This window comes from Lagenorhynchus albirostris, chromosome 15, assembly GCF_949774975.1.
Source record: "Lagenorhynchus albirostris chromosome 15, mLagAlb1.1, whole genome shotgun sequence".
Lineage (NCBI taxonomy): Eukaryota > Metazoa > Chordata > Mammalia > Artiodactyla > Delphinidae > Lagenorhynchus > Lagenorhynchus albirostris.
In genome coordinates, this window is record NC_083109.1 from 29349981 (window position 1) to 29367244 (window position 17264).

Below are 17264 nucleotides of genomic sequence, written 5' to 3' on the forward strand. Positions count from 1 at the left end.
ACAGTGGAGAGCACAGACCCTGTCCCAGATGTTCCATTTCCTCTGAGGCTCATGAGCCCAAAGGTGAGGCCCTTTGGGGTGAAAATTAGGAGGACCCCCCTCCCCATTTCCCCACCACAGGCTGCTTTGCCAACTTTGCACTTGGAAATAAATTTCTAGTTTGACTCTGCCCTTTGCTCTCAATCTGCTTTCTCTCCCAAAGACTTCATAGGACACTTGCTTTGAACACCTGCTCCAACCCATGTATCTCTTGCAGCTCTTCCTCTTTCTAGGTCTATATTGTCTGATAGGGTGCCTATGAGCCACATGTGACTATTTAAGTTTAAATTAATTAAAATGAAATAAAATTGAGGGAGTTCCCTGGTGGTCTAGTGGTTAGGACTCTTTGCTTCCACTGCGGAGGGCCTGGGTTCGATCCCTGCTCAAGGAAATAAGATCCCACAAGCCGTGTGTCACGGCAAAAAAAAAAAAAAAATTGAAATTTTAGTTTCTCAGTCACACTAGCCACATTTCAAGTGCTCAAAAGCCACATGTGCACAGGGAACTCTGCTCAGTGCTTGTGGTGACCTAAATGGGAAGGGAATCTAAAAAAGAGTGGATATATGTATATGTATAACTGATTCACTTTGCTGTACAACAGAAACTAACACAACATTGTAAATCTACTCCAATAAAAATTAATTTTAAAAAATAAACAATTTTTTAAAATAAAATAAAATGGAAAGAAAATCCACCTGTGGCTAGTGGATATCATTTTTGGAAAAGTTCTATCAGACCGCATTTGTGATCTAGATTTCCATTTCCCTGCTCCTGACAGGCCTGTAGCTGCAAGCATCCTTGGGCTCAGCCCAGCTCTTTCAGTTCCTAACAGCTTTCTCTTCGGAAGCGCAAACATAATTTTAGCTCTAAGTAAGTATCTCAGAGTGATGTAGGGAGGGAAAAGCTGGTGAAAGTTCTGTGCCTGATTTTTTAGGATGAGATTCCTAGAAACAGAGCTGGAGATGGGGATTCTTGTGAAAGTGATTTATTGGAGGAGAGCTCTAGGGAGAAAAGGAGTGATGGAAGCAGGAGCGGTCAGGAGAAGCAGCTTAGCAAGGAGACAGTCTCAGCTGGAGTCTAGCTTCAGCCTGATCCTTTGGGGAGTTTGAGTATGAATAGTACTAAGAGTTGGTCCTCCTTGTGATGTCGGTCTTTCTTTGGTTGTGGGCTGCTGGTGAGGAGCATATGCTTCTGGCTGAGGATAATTCTCGAGTAGTGGGGGCAGCTGTGAGCCATTTATTTATTTATGCATTTATTTAGCCACACCACACGGCCTGCAGGATCTTGGTTCCCCCCGACCAGGGATTGAAACCGGGCCCCCCCAGTGAAAGGGCAGAGTGCTAACCACTGGACAGCCAGGGAATTCTCCAGCTGTGAGCCCTTTAATAGCCAACACTCACAGGAGCTGCGAGTGGGGGAACCTAGGCAGGCACCAACCCACCATGATACCTGGGCACAGCCTTCCAAAGAGCAGCTCCATCCCACTCTGCTCTCCACCCCCTGAGAACCCAGAGTTTAACAGTGGACTCACATCAATCATCTCCACATTTTCCTTATGTATTGAGTGTCTCTTGAGTAAAGCGCTGTGCGAGGGGAGCTTTCCTTGTGCAATGGTGTCACACCTGAGAAGTTATGTGCAAGTCACATGTTTGCACTTGAGTCATATTCAATCCAGCATTTGCTTCTTTGGTATGGAATATTCCATTGACAAGGAAAGTCCATTTTAATTTCATCCTGAGTTGTGTTTACAGGGAGGAATAAAAAGCATTTATAGAAATGATAGGAAGGCTAGACTAAGTTCAGGATGTGGCAAGGTAGGTGTGTGGGTGAACTGCTCTTATCTTTCACTTATATCATAGGCATCAGAGTCGTGATGCATAACTTCCACCTTTTACATGCTTTATTAGCTGGATGACCACTGTTCAGAGCTCTTCATCTGGTCTTTTATTTATTGAACTTTTTATTATACAGAATGTTGAACATATAGGCAGAATAGAATAATGAACCACATCTGTCCCTCACTGAATTTCAACAATGATCAACTCTTGACTCATGTTAAAGTCCTGATCTTTAATCCTGAAAATCTTCTCAGACTGAGAGCAGATGTCACAATAGCCAAAGGCCCCAACTAGGACCTGAGTCTCTCCTTTGCACCCCTGATGAATTTGTAACCTCGAGGAAATCCCCATGAAATGGTTAATCTGGTCCCTGCACAGCCTGCCTCTCACGGCTGATTTTGAAGGAAGGCTTGCTGCACTGTCCTGCATTGGCAGCCTCGTGGCTGGGGCAGGGTTGGACTCGAAAACCCCACTTACAGGGACTTTTCCATGACTCTTGTCAGTATCAGTGGTTCATAAAGTCCCGAGTTCGTATCCTGACTTTGGCATCTACTGTGACTTTGTAGCTTAGCCTTGCTGATCCTTGGTTTTCTCATCAGTAGAGTGGGAATGATTGCAGACCTACACCACACCACCTCGGGATTATGAGAGGATTAAATAAGATAATGCAAGTGGTAGGCTCAGCAGAGTTCCAGGCACTTGCTAAGTGCTCAATAGATTAGACTTGGATCACTTAAAAAACTTTTTTTGCATAGTTTTGCATTTTATTTGTAATTCATGCTTATATTTATGGTGGTTTCTTCTAGTAATTCTAATGGCAGCTTCTAGCACTTGACCTTTCTATGAGGCCCAGATGAGGAGTCTGTGCCCCCAGAGAACCTTAAGGCCACAATAGAGATGGCACTGGGCACAGGTCATTGCCCCAACCCAGGGGGCATCCTAAAATGCTCACCCTCAGGTCAGCCAACCCTGTGGGCTGTGGCCCATCACAGCCAGGGAAAAGGGGCTTCCCCAGGCTCTCTTCCAGCCCCTAGGTGGTGGGAGGGGATATGCTCAAAAACACTGGCACTAGGGCTCATCCAGGTTTGGGGGGTGGGGGGTGCTTCCCTGGTGAAAAGCAGGATTTTACAGGCCCTCAACAAAGTGCACATCCCTTCCTGCCTTAGGTCCCTGTAGGGTGTCCTCCTACAGCTCCCTTTCCCACTGGGTTACCTGACCCTCTCCACTTCCCAGCCTCCACATCTATCCTCTGCACAGACATGGCTTGAAGGATCTGCTGTCCCTCCTTCCTTTTCCCGACACCATTCTCATCCTTCCCGGACTGCTCTGGGTTCTCCTCCACCCCCCAAGGTGGAACAAAGTGTCACCCTGTGGTGCCAGCCTGTGGAGAAGTTTCCTGGACTGTCCTCACGTTATTCCCACCCTGGCCTTCCAGCTTCCGGGGGTGTGGATGGTGTGTCTGTCTCCCAGTGGTGGGGAAAGAAGGGCCCAGAGCCCCCTTTCCAAGGCTGAGGATAGCCAGGCACTGTTGGGAGGAGTGAGAGGTCTGGGCACTGCTTCCGGGCACTCCTAGACCTGAATGGAAATCCCCCAACTCCAGGCCATGTGCTGCAGAACTTCAAGACTAACCTTGGAAGACAGGACCCTTTGGGTGCTACTCACCCTTTTTAAAGCATAATATTCAAAATGTTAGAAGTATGATTCTCATACAAATTATTACTGAGCGTGTGTTGAGGTTTTCTGTAACTTATTAATGAAGGAACCAGCAGAATGACAAAGCTGGTTCAAAGAAGGCTAAGAGAAACTGATATAGACAGTTGAGGAAAGAGTTGAGAAGAGAGAGAAGGAGGGAGGGAGGGAGAGAAAACAGGATATGTGAAAGATACTTGAATAAGATTGCCAAGTTAGACACAAAGCTAGTTAATGTCCATAGGACAATAAAATTGTAAGCTTTAGGGCTCATTTCTCTACCAAACAGAAGTTATTTATTTCTCCCAACAAAAATCATTTGCACCTTATCAGTTTTCTGCAAATTAGCACCTAACTTTATAAGTCTGGCCCCAATTAGTAGCAAATATTAGTCAAAGTTTTTTCTCCTAGAGAATCAGCTAACTCTTAGGTGGCTTTGTCAGCGTAATAGTCTGGAACAGTAATGTCCAATATAAATATGATGTAAGCCATTATACATTTGTCATTTAAAATTTTCTAGTAGCCACATTTTAAAAAACAAAATGAAACTGGTAAAATTAATTGTGATCATATATTTTATTTAACCCAAGATATCCAAAATATTATTTCAGCATGTAATCAACACCAAAAAATTATAAAGAGATGTTTTTACATTCCTTTATAAAGAGATATTTTTACATTCCTTTTTTCCTAAGTGTTTGAAATTCAGTATGTATTTTATACTTACAGCAATTCAGACTAACCAAATCTCAAGTGCTCAGTGCCACTCGGGGCTGGTGGCTGCCATATTGGATAGTGCAGCTGTAAAGCAGTGGTTCTCAAACCTCAGGGTGCATCGGAAGTACCTGGAGGGCTTATGAAAACACAGATGGCTGAGTCTCACCCCAGGAGTTTCTGATTCAGTGGTCTGCAGTGGGGCCTGAGATTCTGCATTTCCAGCAAGTTCCCAGGTGATGCTGCTGCTGCTGGTCTGGACACCACACTTTGAAAACCACTGTTCCAGAATGACTTTGAAAGGACTCACTGTCTTCTTTTTGCCTTATTTTCAAGTTGTAGGTGATTTTGCTTAACAACCCTGAGACTGGTGGTAGGGCTGCAGGCTGTCTGCAGTGTTAGCATCGGCTTGGCCTGTGACTGGGTGGGTGCCGGCTGGTCACAGCCTCACCGACTACCATCTGGTGGTGGGTGAGATTTCAGCCACCCTTCTTCCACCACTGATGGCATTGACTGTGTGCAGCTCTGAGCTAGAGGCTCAGGGAGAAAGAAAAAGAGGACTGACCGTCAGTATCCCCCACAGAAGGCCCAGGCCTTGTGTGGCTGCTTTTTACTCAACACCACTCTGCAGATAATGCCAACGAGGCTCAGAAACTGAAATGTCCCAGGACAGGCCTGCATAGATGGAGGTACCGGCAGGGCCCTGAGGTTCTCAGGGAGGGGTGGTCTCCAAAGCCTAGAAGGGCCAGAAGAGGTTGGCCAGACAGGGAGTGAGGATTGGTGTGGACCCAAAGGACAGATGCAACCTGTACTGGGAAGGGAGGGGGTAGGAGACCTGCCAGGCAAGGGCTGCAGGAGGGGATGACAAGGGGGACCCTCCAGGGGGAGCCCGGATCCTGCAGGAAACAGCAGCCTGAGGCTTTGAGAGGCTGAAATGAAGACAGGATCGGAAGGGACCTCAGCAAGCATCAATTGCTACTCTCCTGGTTCATGAATAAGGAAGGATCCCAGAGATGTGAAAGGATTTACCCCAGGCCACACAGTGAGGCAGTGCCTGGAAAGCCCTCATCTCCAGCCACATCCCAGGGTTCTGCAGGTTTGGGAGTGGGGTTGGGTACAGAGGGCACGTGTGTGGTGTCTACACGAGTGTGCACTTTTGGGGGTCACATGAGGTGTCTGCGCCTCCAAATGCTCTGCGGGGGTGCATAGAAGGTCTACACTACATGAAAGTATTCTTTGGGTGGTGTCCACTATGGATGAAAATGCGTGCCGATGTAATGTCTCTATGGAAAGGGAACTAAAAACGGTTCCCAGAAGGGTGCCCATTGTGTGGGGGAATATGACAGGGGCTGAGGGGGTCACAGGCAGAGTGCAAGGGGAGATGCATCTCCAGGAAAGTGACTGCTGCCAGCTCCCAATGAGGGATGGCCCCCTTGGGACGCCTCTGTCCAGGAGTGGTGCCCACCCCTCCCAGAACTTGGGGACCTCCTCTTTGGGGACTAAGCTTTCAGAGCTTGTAATAAATCTGATTTCATGTTCGTAGAGTTTGGAGGCAACTCTGATGAGTTAAATGGATATACATATCTGGAGTTCAAGACCAGGGGGCTGATAAACAGGCAGCTGCTGGAAGAGCTCATAGAGCGGCCCAGGAAGCTGCGCCATGTGCCAGGACCCCCACAGACTTTAGCCCAGCACACTACAGCTTTGTATAGGGCATCTTCCCGGATACTCACAGAGTCCTGTAGGGGTGAAGGCAGATTACTGATAGTATCCTCAGTTCATGAAGAGTACAAATCCAGAGTATTATCCATGGTTACCTCACGGCGGGGTGGCAGGGCCAAGGCCTCACCATCCGCCTCAACTGCCCGGAAGGACTGGAGGATCAAGTTCTCATGTGTTTGTCTAAAAAGCAGTCACATCACTGCATATACTGTGCTTTTTTCTAATTACCGTATGTGAAAAAGAAGGTATTCACCGTGTATCTGTACGGTGTGTCTGACAGGTATACCATGTGTGTATGATGGCTACACGCTCTGTGTGGTTAGGTTTTTGCTATGTGTATAAGGGATATAGAATGTGTATGAGGGAGATCTGTTTGCGGGGGATGTGCCGGGGCAGGGAGTCTATTGTGTGTGAGAGGGATTTGTTGTAGGGGGAACCTCTACATACAGTACATTATATTTTACCGTAATGACGGTACAATATTTGTAATGACTATATTCTGGGTAATCATATACAACATAAAAATGGTGCACTAATGCATACACTCATATTCTTTCTGTGTATATACTATGTAGGATGGGCACACACTGTGCATGATGGTATAGATTCTGTGTGATTAGCATACCACATGTGTGTGATGAGTCCAACCTGATGTGGAGTACATATTGTGTACGCCTCTGTGAAGGTATACCCTGAGTGTGGTAGGTCTCCATTATGTGTGATGGGTGTATCTTGTGAGTAGTAGTATATAAGGCATATACAGTGTGGATATAATGGGTATACTGTTGTAAGTAAACATCTTGGCTGATAGGTATACTCTGGGGGAAGGATACCCTATGTGATATGGATGCCCTCTGTGTGTGATGGGCATATACTATGACAAACATACATGGTGTGGGTTAAGTTTACAGGTAAGTGGGAGTACCTGCTACATATGGTGTATATAATAATTCATGAGTACTAGGTATATATAGTATATATAATGGATGTATTCTCTAGGATGAATATACTGTGTATAGATGTGATGAGTATATACTTTGTGAGATAATTAAGCACTGTGTGATCTGTACACTGTGGAGGTGGGGGATTTTCTGTATAGGGAAGTTGTCGTTGGGACAGGTCTACTGAATGTGTCACATGTACCCTGTGTGTATGCAGCTTAGGATGGGAATATGGGGTATGTGCCTCGTGTGAGCAGGCAGAGGGGAAGTTACCCTGCTGGGAGAGGGCGTGGCAGGAAGCAGTTGGATCTTGATCTGTTTCTAGAACCCCCAGACCCTTGAGCCCACCGACCACACTGTTTCAGGTTCTTCCTCAAGTTCTTCCTCAAATGCAACCAGAACTGCCTAAAGAACGCGGGGAATCCCCGAGACATGCGCCGCTTCCAGGTGGGTCTGAGGAGAGAGTTCTCCCCTGCAAACCTGCCCTATCCTGATGGGGCGGCCAGGGAGGCTGTGGCCCTAACACCCTGAGAAAGGCCCCAGGGACAGACCCCTGCACAGACCAGTGCTTTGGAGCCTGGTGCTTGCTGGGGGTGGGGCAGCTCTGTCTCAACTTAAGCTGGCTGCCAAGGGAGGCTTCATTAGAGTCCCACTTAAGGAGATGCTAATTGTGACATTTTTACATGATTAACAACCCAGCTAATTTGCATAGCGTGAAGCAGAGAGCAGCTGCCCTTAGCACATCCCCAACCTGCACACCCCGCCCAGTGAAGGGTAGGGGGGAGAAGGAGGTAGCCCCAATTTCCTCCCAAGAGCGGGGGCTCCTGCTGATGGGCTCTCAGGCCAATGCTCCCCCTCCATCAAAACACTCACTCCCACTTGCCTAAGACCCATTCCTGCCTTGGAGCGCTAGGGATACAGCCTGTGGTACATGTGGGTGCAAAAACAGTAGCCACTCTGCCCAAGGAGTCAGAGATTTTTCTTCAGGGCTTTTGATTTTTCTAGCTCCTGGAGATCAGTTCCCCTGGGCAGCCCGAGATTGTGCATTTGAGGGTGTCACCTAACCCAGTTGGTCCCCCTCCCACCAACTCAGCTCCAGAGGGGCTGAAGCTCTTCCCCATGCCAGTGACCCTGAACTACAGTATCCAGCCACCGGCCTCAAGTTGCCAGTGCCCCCCAGCAGTCCCTTACTGGAAGCCCCAGCCAGGCTGGCCTTGGCTCTCCCCACAGGTGGTGGTATCCACAACGGTGAGCGTGGATGGACACGTGCTGGCCGTGTCCGACAACATGTTTGTGCACAACAACTCCAAGCATGGCCGCAGGGCGCGCCGCCTGGACCCCTCTGAAGGTCAGGACCCCCAGGCCAGCCCCGGCTGCCGCGGGCCCAGCCAGCCCCAGTCCCCACCTTGGCATGGGCCCCTGACCTGGCTCCTCTCCTGCCTCCCAGCTGCCACCCCCTGCATCAAGGCCATCAGTCCTGGGGAGGGCTGGACCACGGGCGGCGCCACCGTCATTGTCATCGGCGACAACTTCTTCGACGGGTTGCAGGTCGTGTTTGGGAACGTGCTCGTGTGGAGTGAGGTGGGCCGCTCCCGCCGGTCTCCCTCCCAGCCTGGGGCTGGACCCTGCCCTCGCCGGGTCAGAACCCGCAGGCCTCCCCTCTCCCCTCGCAGCTCATCACGCCCCACGCCATACGGGTGCAGACGCCCCCACGGCACATCCCTGGGGTGGTGGAGGTGACCCTGTCCTACAAGTCCAAGCAATTTTGCAAGGGAGCCCCCGGCCGCTTTGTCTACACAGGTAAGGAGTCAGGGGGGTGAAGGGAGGCCCAGGGTTTTGGGATGGAGCCCCACGCCGCACACACCAGCCCTGGTGTAGGAGTCAGCGAATAGCCAGGCCCCCTAAGCCCCTGCTGGCACTCACCCCACATCCCAGGACACCTCCTCTCTGGAACTTCTTTCCCTGTGCTTGCTTCTGTTTCCTTCCCTGGCCTCCACGTCCTCAGACGCCCTGCCCGGACATTCTCTCTGCCTCCGGCATTCTCCAGAGCAACTCCCCCCACCCCCTTCACCTTCTGCACTCCCCAGTGTCTAGAACATCTCCACAGGGAGATTTATTTCAAAGATGCCCCCAAATAGCTTGCTGCTCCCCAAATCTTCCCGGTTCTCTTGGTTCCCCCAAGCCACCGCAGGCTTCACGTTGCATGCACACGAACACACATACACACACACCTTGCATGAAGCCAGGGCGAGAAGTTAACACAAGACAGGAGTGTAAGCTACTCCTGAAGATGTGGCTTCATCCCCCTTCCCAGGTCTATCTGACCACTGGCCCGTATCCTCTCCACCTCCACCATCTGGCACTTTTCCCCATTCCCCCACCCCACCTAACAGACATTCACCAAGCCCTTCAAGGGGCACTGGACACTCAGTAGTGACCCTACTTACTGTCGGGGAGCTCCAGTATAAGAGTGAGGGGGGAACACAGGGAACACAGCATGAGGTGGGTAGAGTTACACAATAGAGGAGCTAGTGGTTGTCAGAGAAAACCTCCAGGCACGAGTGTGGACTAAACTGCTAAGCTGGAACCTGAGGGGTGAATAAGGAGGTAGAGATGAGGAGGAAAAGGCATCCCCGGAGAAGGAATGGCAAGTACGAAGACCGGTGAAGGAGTGCCTTACGTTTTAGGGGAAACTAAAGGAAATTCACTAAATCTAGAGTTGGAGGTGGAGAAGGTAGGTAGGGCTTTGAGGCTGGTAAGATAGGTCGGGGCCAGGCTACAGGAGGAGGTGAGGAGGAGGAGGAGGGCTTCGGGAGCCAGGTCAGGAGGCTGCAGCGTCCTCCCCAGAGCCCTGGGTGTGGGGCAGCCCACTCCTGGGACACAGGCATACCCTTAACGGTCAGGTGCCGCTGAGAGGCCACCAGAGCTGTGATACATGAAGACTGTTGGTTATTTTTTTTTCTTTTTTTATAATAAATAATTCACTCCTGATAAGACCAAATGCAGACAAAACTTTCCAGTCCTGCCCCTAGGAATACTGAAGCTAATATATATACAGTTGCCTTTTTTCTAATCACAAATGGGATCGTATAGTGCATGTGTGTTAATGCCAAGCAGCTGGCACAGGGCCTGGCTCAGTAAACATTTGTTGAATGAATGAGCAAGAAAGGAACTGAGGAAACTTCCCGAGCCTCGCTGACCCGAGTGCCCGGAGTTTTCCGAGAGGCTTGGGCTGGCCTTGGAGGAGGTCTGCAGCAAGGCTCCCGGACTGGTTGCTGGCGGGCTTGGCCCTGCTCTGGGGCCGTGCCTGGAGGGGCGTCCTCCAAACACCGCCCCTCTCCCCAGCCCTGAATGAGCCCACCATTGACTACGGATTCCAGAGGCTGCAGAAAGTCATTCCCAGACACCCCGGAGACCCCGAGAGGCTGCCCAAGGTACTCAGAGGAGCGGGGCGGGGAGAAGGGTGTCCGGTGGCCGAGGGGAGAAGAGGCGGCTCCCGGCCCCTCTGCCGCCCCCGGGGCCGCCCCTCCGTCCGGCTGTTTTCCTCTTTGCCCCCAGGAAGTGCTGCTGAAGCGGGCGGCCGACTTGGCGGAGGCCCTGTACGGAGTGCCCGGCGGCAACCAGGTATGGCGCCTCCGCCCGCCTCCCCGCGCCGGGCCCGGGGCTGCCCGCTTCCCGGTGCCCGCGGCTGCCCCGGCCGTGCCCGCTCTTGTCTTCACAGGAGCTCCTCCTGAAGCGCGCAGCAGACGTGGCCGAGGCTCTGTACAGCGCCCCCCGCGCGCCCGCGCCGCTCGGGCCCCTGGCCCCCAGCCACCCGCACCCCGCCGTCGTGGGCATCAACGCCTTCAGCAGCCCGCTGGCCATTGCCGTCGGGGACGCCACGCCAGGGCCGGAGCCGGGTGCGTCCCGCCGCCCTCGCCCTCCCAGCCACCGGCGCAGCTCGGACTGCCCCTTCCCTGCCGGCGCGCGCCCCTGACGGCCGCTCTCCCGCAGGCTACGCGCGCAGCTGCGGCAGTGCGTCCCCCCGCGGGTTCGCGCCCAGCCCGGGCTCGCAGCAGAGTGGCTACGGCGGCGGCCTCGGAGCTGGCCTCGGCGGCTACGGGGCGCCGGGCGTGGCCGGCCTCGGTGTGCCCGCGTCCCCCAGCTTCCTCAATGGCTCCACGGCCACATCGCCCTTCGCCAGTGAGTGTCCCCTGCCTCCCGGGGAGTGGGGGAGGGACCAGGCCCCGGGGAGCAGAATGGGGCTCAGCCCAGCTCCATCCTAGCCTATGAGGGGTGGGGGGAGCTCCTGTCACCTGTCGCATGAGCACCGACCCTGGCCTTGCCCTCAGAGGCAAGGGCAGCCCTCTCTGTGTTCGACCTCTCTCTCTGTGCCTTTGGAGACCCAGCCCTCAACCCCGGCGCCGGGGCACTTCTTGCACTTTTAGTTCTCTTTGCTGACAGCAGTTGTGCACATCGTTTCTAGCCTTCCCCTCCTACTGAAACGAGCTTTAACACGGGGACATCCTGCTTAAACCTAGTGGACCGCCAACCTTTCCAATCTTATGCCAGGACTTCAGGAGGAGGGCTGGTGCCCCCTGCCGGAAGCCCAAGGGAACTCAGGGCCCAAGAAAAGTAGGTTTCCACCTGGCCCCACGCCCCCCAGGAGAGGCAGGGGCCTGAGGAGGAAAGACGTGGCTCCCAGCAATCTGGTTGGGCAGAGCCAGAATTCTGTGTAGTCAGACACCTGGACTCACAGTTTGTCCAAATCAGGAGCTGTCTGACATTCAGTTTCCTCTCTGTAAAACCAGATCGGTACCACCTGTTGCCTAGGGTTGTTCTCAGACCTGAATGTGCCACTGTGCATAAAGGGCCCAGACGCAGTTCAGAAAGAGTGTGTGAATTTACATCCCAGCACTGGCTGTGGGCATTAACCGTCTTCTGTCTGGCTTCTTGGGGTGGGCAGCTCAGAGCTGGGTGGATGGGCGACAGGGCGTTTATGCTTTTACCATGCACTGCCCTCAAGCCCCTCCTTCCAACAGCAAATTCCAGAACAGCCTGTCTGCAGGTTCTTATAGCTTAGCTATTCAGCAGACATGTTTTTAAAGCACCCAGCTTGGGGGATAGCTCCACCCCTGCGCACCTACAAGGAGCCTCCCCCATCAATTGTAAGAGAGATTGCACCTTGAGTCCTGGGAGACGCTGTTGTGCCAGAGGAATGGGGAAGGCTGGCCAGGAAGGCTTTTCCTGCCATTCCTTCCCCTGTCCCCTGTCATATGTTTGCTATTGCTGAAGACCAACATATCTGGCACCTGCCTAGCCTTCCTTCCCATGGCCTACATCCTGAGTACTGCTCTTTTTGGCTGTGGGTTTGAGTCTGGCTCTCTACCTCTGGCCTGGGCTCAGTGTTTGGGACCAGAAGCCCCATGTTGCTGGTGTCCACACAGACCATGACCCTCCGGTGTCCCCACCAAGACTCCCGTCTCCCCTTTGCTCAGGGCAGGCTCCACTGCTCCTACTTCCCTTCAGTTCTGGACAGTATTCTTACCACCTCTCTCAGGGTGCCCCCCAGGTCGAAGCTGGTGGAGTTTGGAACACCAGCCCCCCTTCTCCGCCGCACACACAGTGCAGTCAGCAGTGGAGGAACACACTGCCCCAGTGGGCAAAAGTCAGCCACCCGGGGTCTTCCCATTCAGCCAGGAGATCAAGAATTCTACAGCTGCTTAAGCCTCACTCCAGCATCAACTGGGGACACCCTGGGCTGGCCTAAGGGTCAGTCCCATCTGGTGGGATTGTCCTGTCCAGTCCCCATCCACTCCCCCTTGTGCACGACGCTTTGTGGTGAAGCTCCAGTGGGCATCATTCTCATTGAGTTTGCCAGGACGTGCCTGTAATGACCTCCGGAACTGTCCCTGCCAGAGGCTGTCTGCTCGGACCTCCCCTCTGTCTTCTGCTTCAGCCGCCAGCAGCCCTGGACTGAACCACAACTCCCAGTACTACCCAAGCTACAAAATGCAGCTGTGAGCTCTGGGCCTTGAGAGATACAGTACATTTTCTGGCATTTATTTCAGGCCCTCCACGGAGCTCCATGGGCCTCATGAGCTAGCAGTCAGCATTGTCTTAAAAGGAGACGGTGATCCATGGGGCCGAGTACATTTGGAACAGGGGCAGCTGTTGAAGGCATCACTGTTCCAAAGGGGGTGGGTGGGGGGTGTTCTGATACCAAAAGCATCTTTCTCAGGCTGCTGGTTTCTTTCAGGAAACCCCCACCCTCATCCCATTGCCCGCTGCCTGGACAACACTCAAATCACAGACTTATTGGTCTTTAGAAGAGAGAGGCAGGGAATTGTGTTCAGATGAGGTTGTAGAAAGGGGAATCCAGAGATGGCCTGGGCAGGAGCCCCCAGGAGAGGAGGCTGCAAGAAAGGGGCAGGCAAAGGCTGTGTGCAGGAGGCTCCCTGGCTGTTCCCAGGAGAGCAAGCCACAGCCATGGGGGATAGGGGGTTAGGGAACAGGAAGATCTGAGGATTTGGATCTCTGTACCTTTCTTTAAAATTGACCTGCTGGAAGAGGGAGATACAGGAGGCGTCCAGGACCAGGGCTGAATATGATGAGGACCTGCATTAAGCTGGAAGAGAACAAAGTGTCGGGGGTTGGGGGGAGTGTAATTGGTAAGGGGAACATATTTGTGGGGGGAGTAAGGGTTCTTGTGTGAGCTGTGATCCTGGACAGAGGGGCCTTATAACAAGAGCCTATGTGTACCCCCCAAACTTCGTCCCTGGCCACTTGCCCCAGCTCTGCTATGAACCCTGACCTTTGACTCTAACCTTGATGCCCCAGGGCCCGTCAGTGTTTCTCAGTGTCTCAGAATCCCAGTGGTTTTCAGCAGGAATCCTAACCTGTTCCATTTCTTGCTCATGCCTCATCTCTGCGGGCACCTCTCAGTATCTGGTTTTGTTGGATGTTCTGGTTTTGCTTTCGTTTTTGGGGTTTTGTTTGTTTGTTTGTTTGTTTGTTTTTAACCTCATCTGGCCCTATCATCTCCAATGCTAAGAAAGGGTCTCCAGAACCCCCAAAAGGGCAAATGCTAGCCCGCAACCCCAGAGGCTCCCAGCCTGCCTCCAGACTCTACCCTGTACTGGTCTCCCCAGGACCCTCACAGCCCCCAGTGTGGGCTGAGCCTGGCACCCAGGTCAGCAGCCCACACAGGGCATACTTCTCATGCCAGGGCAGCAACCGAGCTGCTCACTCTGGTGCTGTCTCCCTGTTGTGTCTCCCACCGCCTTCCCTGCTGCGCCTGCCCCTCCCCGCCCTGGAGTCATGCCCTCTAGCCCCCCGCTGGCCACTGCCTCCTCTATGTCCCTCCCGGCGGCTGCCCCCACCACCAGCGTCTTCTCCTTCTCGCCTGTCAACATGATCTCCGCTGTCAAACAGAGGAGTGCTTTCGCCCCCGTGCTGCGCCCACCCAGCTCCCCACCCCAGGCCTGCCCCAGAGCCCATGGAGAGGGGCTTCCAGGTGAGTGCTCCATGCTGCCTCGCTGGAACCTGGCAGAGCAGCTGGGCCTGCGCAGCCCACTCCATCCACATCTCACAAGAGCTTCAAGCCAGGTGACCAGTTCTCCCTGGGGGTTGCAGAGGAGGGAGCTCCGCAGGGGTTCAAGGAGGTCCATCTGGACCCCACTTCCCTGGGCCTCATAGCTTGGGACGGTCGCACTCTGGACCATCAAGGAGACAAGAATACCAGTTGGAGAAGGTCTGGAAACCACTTCGAGGCCTCATCCAGTTGAGCCCAGAGTAAAGACCCAACATGCAGAGCTGGAAAAACCCCACTGTGGGCTGTGTGCCTTTGACCTGTACCTCCCTATGTCCACTGGAGGATAGCATACACCACTGTGAGAGACCACGTCACTTGCTGGATGGAGGGGGACTGACCTTAGATAAGGTTTAGCCCAGCTTCTCCTTCCCCATTTTACAGATAGGGAATTGAGACCAGGTCACCCCTCCTGCAGCCCATTAGTGAAATGATTGTTATTTGCCATTTATCAATCTCCTCCAAGTCAACATCCAACTTAAAGCCTGGGTTCTAACCAGTAGTGTATATAGCAAGTCAAAAAGAGTTGCATCCCTTAGAATAAGATGATTCTTGGGGTGGGCTTGTTAGATGATGCTCTAGGATAACTCAAAGTGGAACACAGTTATATTTAGCCTTGTTTCCAAGTTTTGGATAATTTTTCTTAAACTAAGTGTGTCTGGAGCTTAAAATGCAGGGAATAGGAAGGACAGAAGGCCACCAGTTTCTCCTGCAGCAAACCATGGGAAGGGGGTTAGAAAGAGGCAAGGGTGATGGAAGTGATGAATTTCGTGGGGGTGTGGGAGGAAGACATGCTGCTACCGCTGCATTAGGTATCTGTACTCCTGGAGGCTGACCTCTTCCCTTTGCTGTCCTGATACATGGCCGTCTGCTTCTTCACCTTGAGACAGGCCCTCTGAAGGAGACAGGCTGGGAAGAAGAGCCCAGAGTCATGTCTCTCGATTGAAGAAACTAGGGGGTCAAGGGCTTGGGGCTGTAGCTCCTAAGAGGTCTGGGGGGCACACCTCACCTAACTGTCTGCAGTGCTGGGCCTAGGCTAGGACTGGGGGTGGCTGACTACCTTCAAGACTCTTGATAGTTCTGCCCTCAAAAAGTGCCATATGTCCTGCATGCTGCCCCCAGTCGAGAGGGGCTACACATGGCTTATGGCTCCCCTGCTTGGTTACTGCAGACCAGCCTTTTGAAGATTCTGACAAGTTCCACTCTCCAGCTCGGGGGCTTCAGGGCCTGGCGTACTCCTAATTATGGTAGGTCTCTGGCTGAGTCTTGCTTCCCTTCCTGACCTTGGATGGGCTCTCTCCAAAAGACTTTAGCAGGGATGGGGAGTTGGGGTCCATGTCTCCCTCTCCAGGGCCCATCTAGACAGCTGTCTGGGCCACATAGCCCAGCTCAGTGGCCCAGGCTGAACAAGAGGCGAGAAGTGGCTTCCTGTCCCCTTGCAGCCAGCCTTCCTACAGGACCTTCGTCTTTTCCTCTCCCCACCAGGTCTACAGGTGTTGTCCCCACTGAGCCCGGACTAGTGGTCCCTCCAGGATTCACGCCCATGCCCTGGATGGCAGCACAGACAGATGCAGGGCCAGGGCTGCAGGCAGACTTCAACCCACAGGCCTGAACAGGGAGAGGCCTTCCTCCCTGTGCTCAAGGGCCCCTCAGTCCCACAGGCTTCTCTCACCTCCCTTGAGGCTGGTTGGAAGCCCCAGCACTGTGCTGATGCTCTTGTTAGGAGAGCATCCCGTGGAGGTGCTGGATGCCCGACCTCACTTGCTGGGTCGGTTCCTCTGGAAGAGATGGACCTTTTGCAGACCAAGGGCATCTGGTGACAGGAGCATGGGATGGGGAGTATGATAAGGAGCTCAGGGAGAGGTGGCCTGGGGAGGTCCTGTTTGCGTCTGACCCATCTCAACCATCCCGGTGTCCCAACTACTCTCCAGGACAAGGGGTGGTGCCCAGCAGCCTCAGGAGGCCTGCCTAGGCTCCCATGGAGCTTCTGACAGCCACTTGATTCTGTGGCTGCCCCACTTCCTTTGAGTCCTGAGCACTCACGCTTGCCACATCATGAATCCCGGTGGGGGCTTTGGGCATGAAGGGTGCAGAAGAGGAGGTGCCAGGCCCCCTGGTTGTGGATCTCGCCCTCAATGGATGTCTCATGGACTCTGGCCCCACACACAGATGACTCTGGCTGGCCCCATAGAACCATGGAACGAGTCCAGCTGCCCCTGGTCTCATACTCTGCTCTGCTGAGGTTGGAGAAAACAATAAACACAGGTGCAGGTGGCCACCCAGCCTCTCTTGTCTGCTTCCTTGGTGTGGGTCTGCTTTTCTCAGCAGCTCTGCAACTCTAAACCATGTCCCTGGGCAGCCTTCTTATACCTTGGACTTTTTCAACAGCATCAGAGTTCAACTGAGCAAGTATTCCCTGCCCCATATCTGCTCTTGGGTACTGAGTTGGGGGGTTTGGGGAGGGGTGGGAAGACCCAGGACACGGGCTCAGCCCTGAGAACTCTGGCTGGGAGCCCATTCTGGGCACTGAGGACTCAGTCCCCCAGCTGTCTGAGCAGGACCAAAGTTGGGGGTGTCAGAAGGACATTGCTGGGAACCAGAACAGAGCCAACTAAATACTACCCAGATGTACAGAGGCTCAGAAGTGAAATCCTTCTTGACTGGAGGCTGCTGGGTGGGGCAAATTTTGGCTCCTAGGATTGCATAATTAAGTGACACCCCAAACCTCCTCCCTCCTTCCCAGGCCTAGGC

General features: G+C 53.1%; 1 protein-coding gene across 2 annotated transcripts in view; it reads left to right on the forward strand.

Moving 5' to 3' along the window:
* EBF4 (EBF family member 4) overlaps positions 1-16768 on the forward strand; it is a 55141-nt gene extending 38373 nt beyond the window's left edge. For both annotated transcript variants that reach the window (XM_060123850.1, XM_060123851.1), the window contains 10 exons: positions 7309-7390; positions 8174-8291; positions 8391-8524; positions 8617-8743; positions 10289-10377; positions 10502-10567; positions 10665-10842; positions 10937-11125; positions 14241-14438; positions 15685-16768. In XM_060123850.1, coding sequence (XP_059979833.1) covers positions 7309-7390; positions 8174-8291; positions 8391-8524; positions 8617-8743; positions 10289-10377; positions 10502-10567; positions 10665-10842; positions 10937-11125; positions 14241-14438; positions 15685-15755 — 1252 coding nt within the window. In that variant the 3' untranslated portion in view covers positions 15756-16768. The remainder of the gene's footprint in view (positions 1-7308; positions 7391-8173; positions 8292-8390; positions 8525-8616; positions 8744-10288; positions 10378-10501; positions 10568-10664; positions 10843-10936; positions 11126-14240; positions 14439-15684) is intronic.
* Positions 16769-17264: the final 496 nt, after the last annotated feature.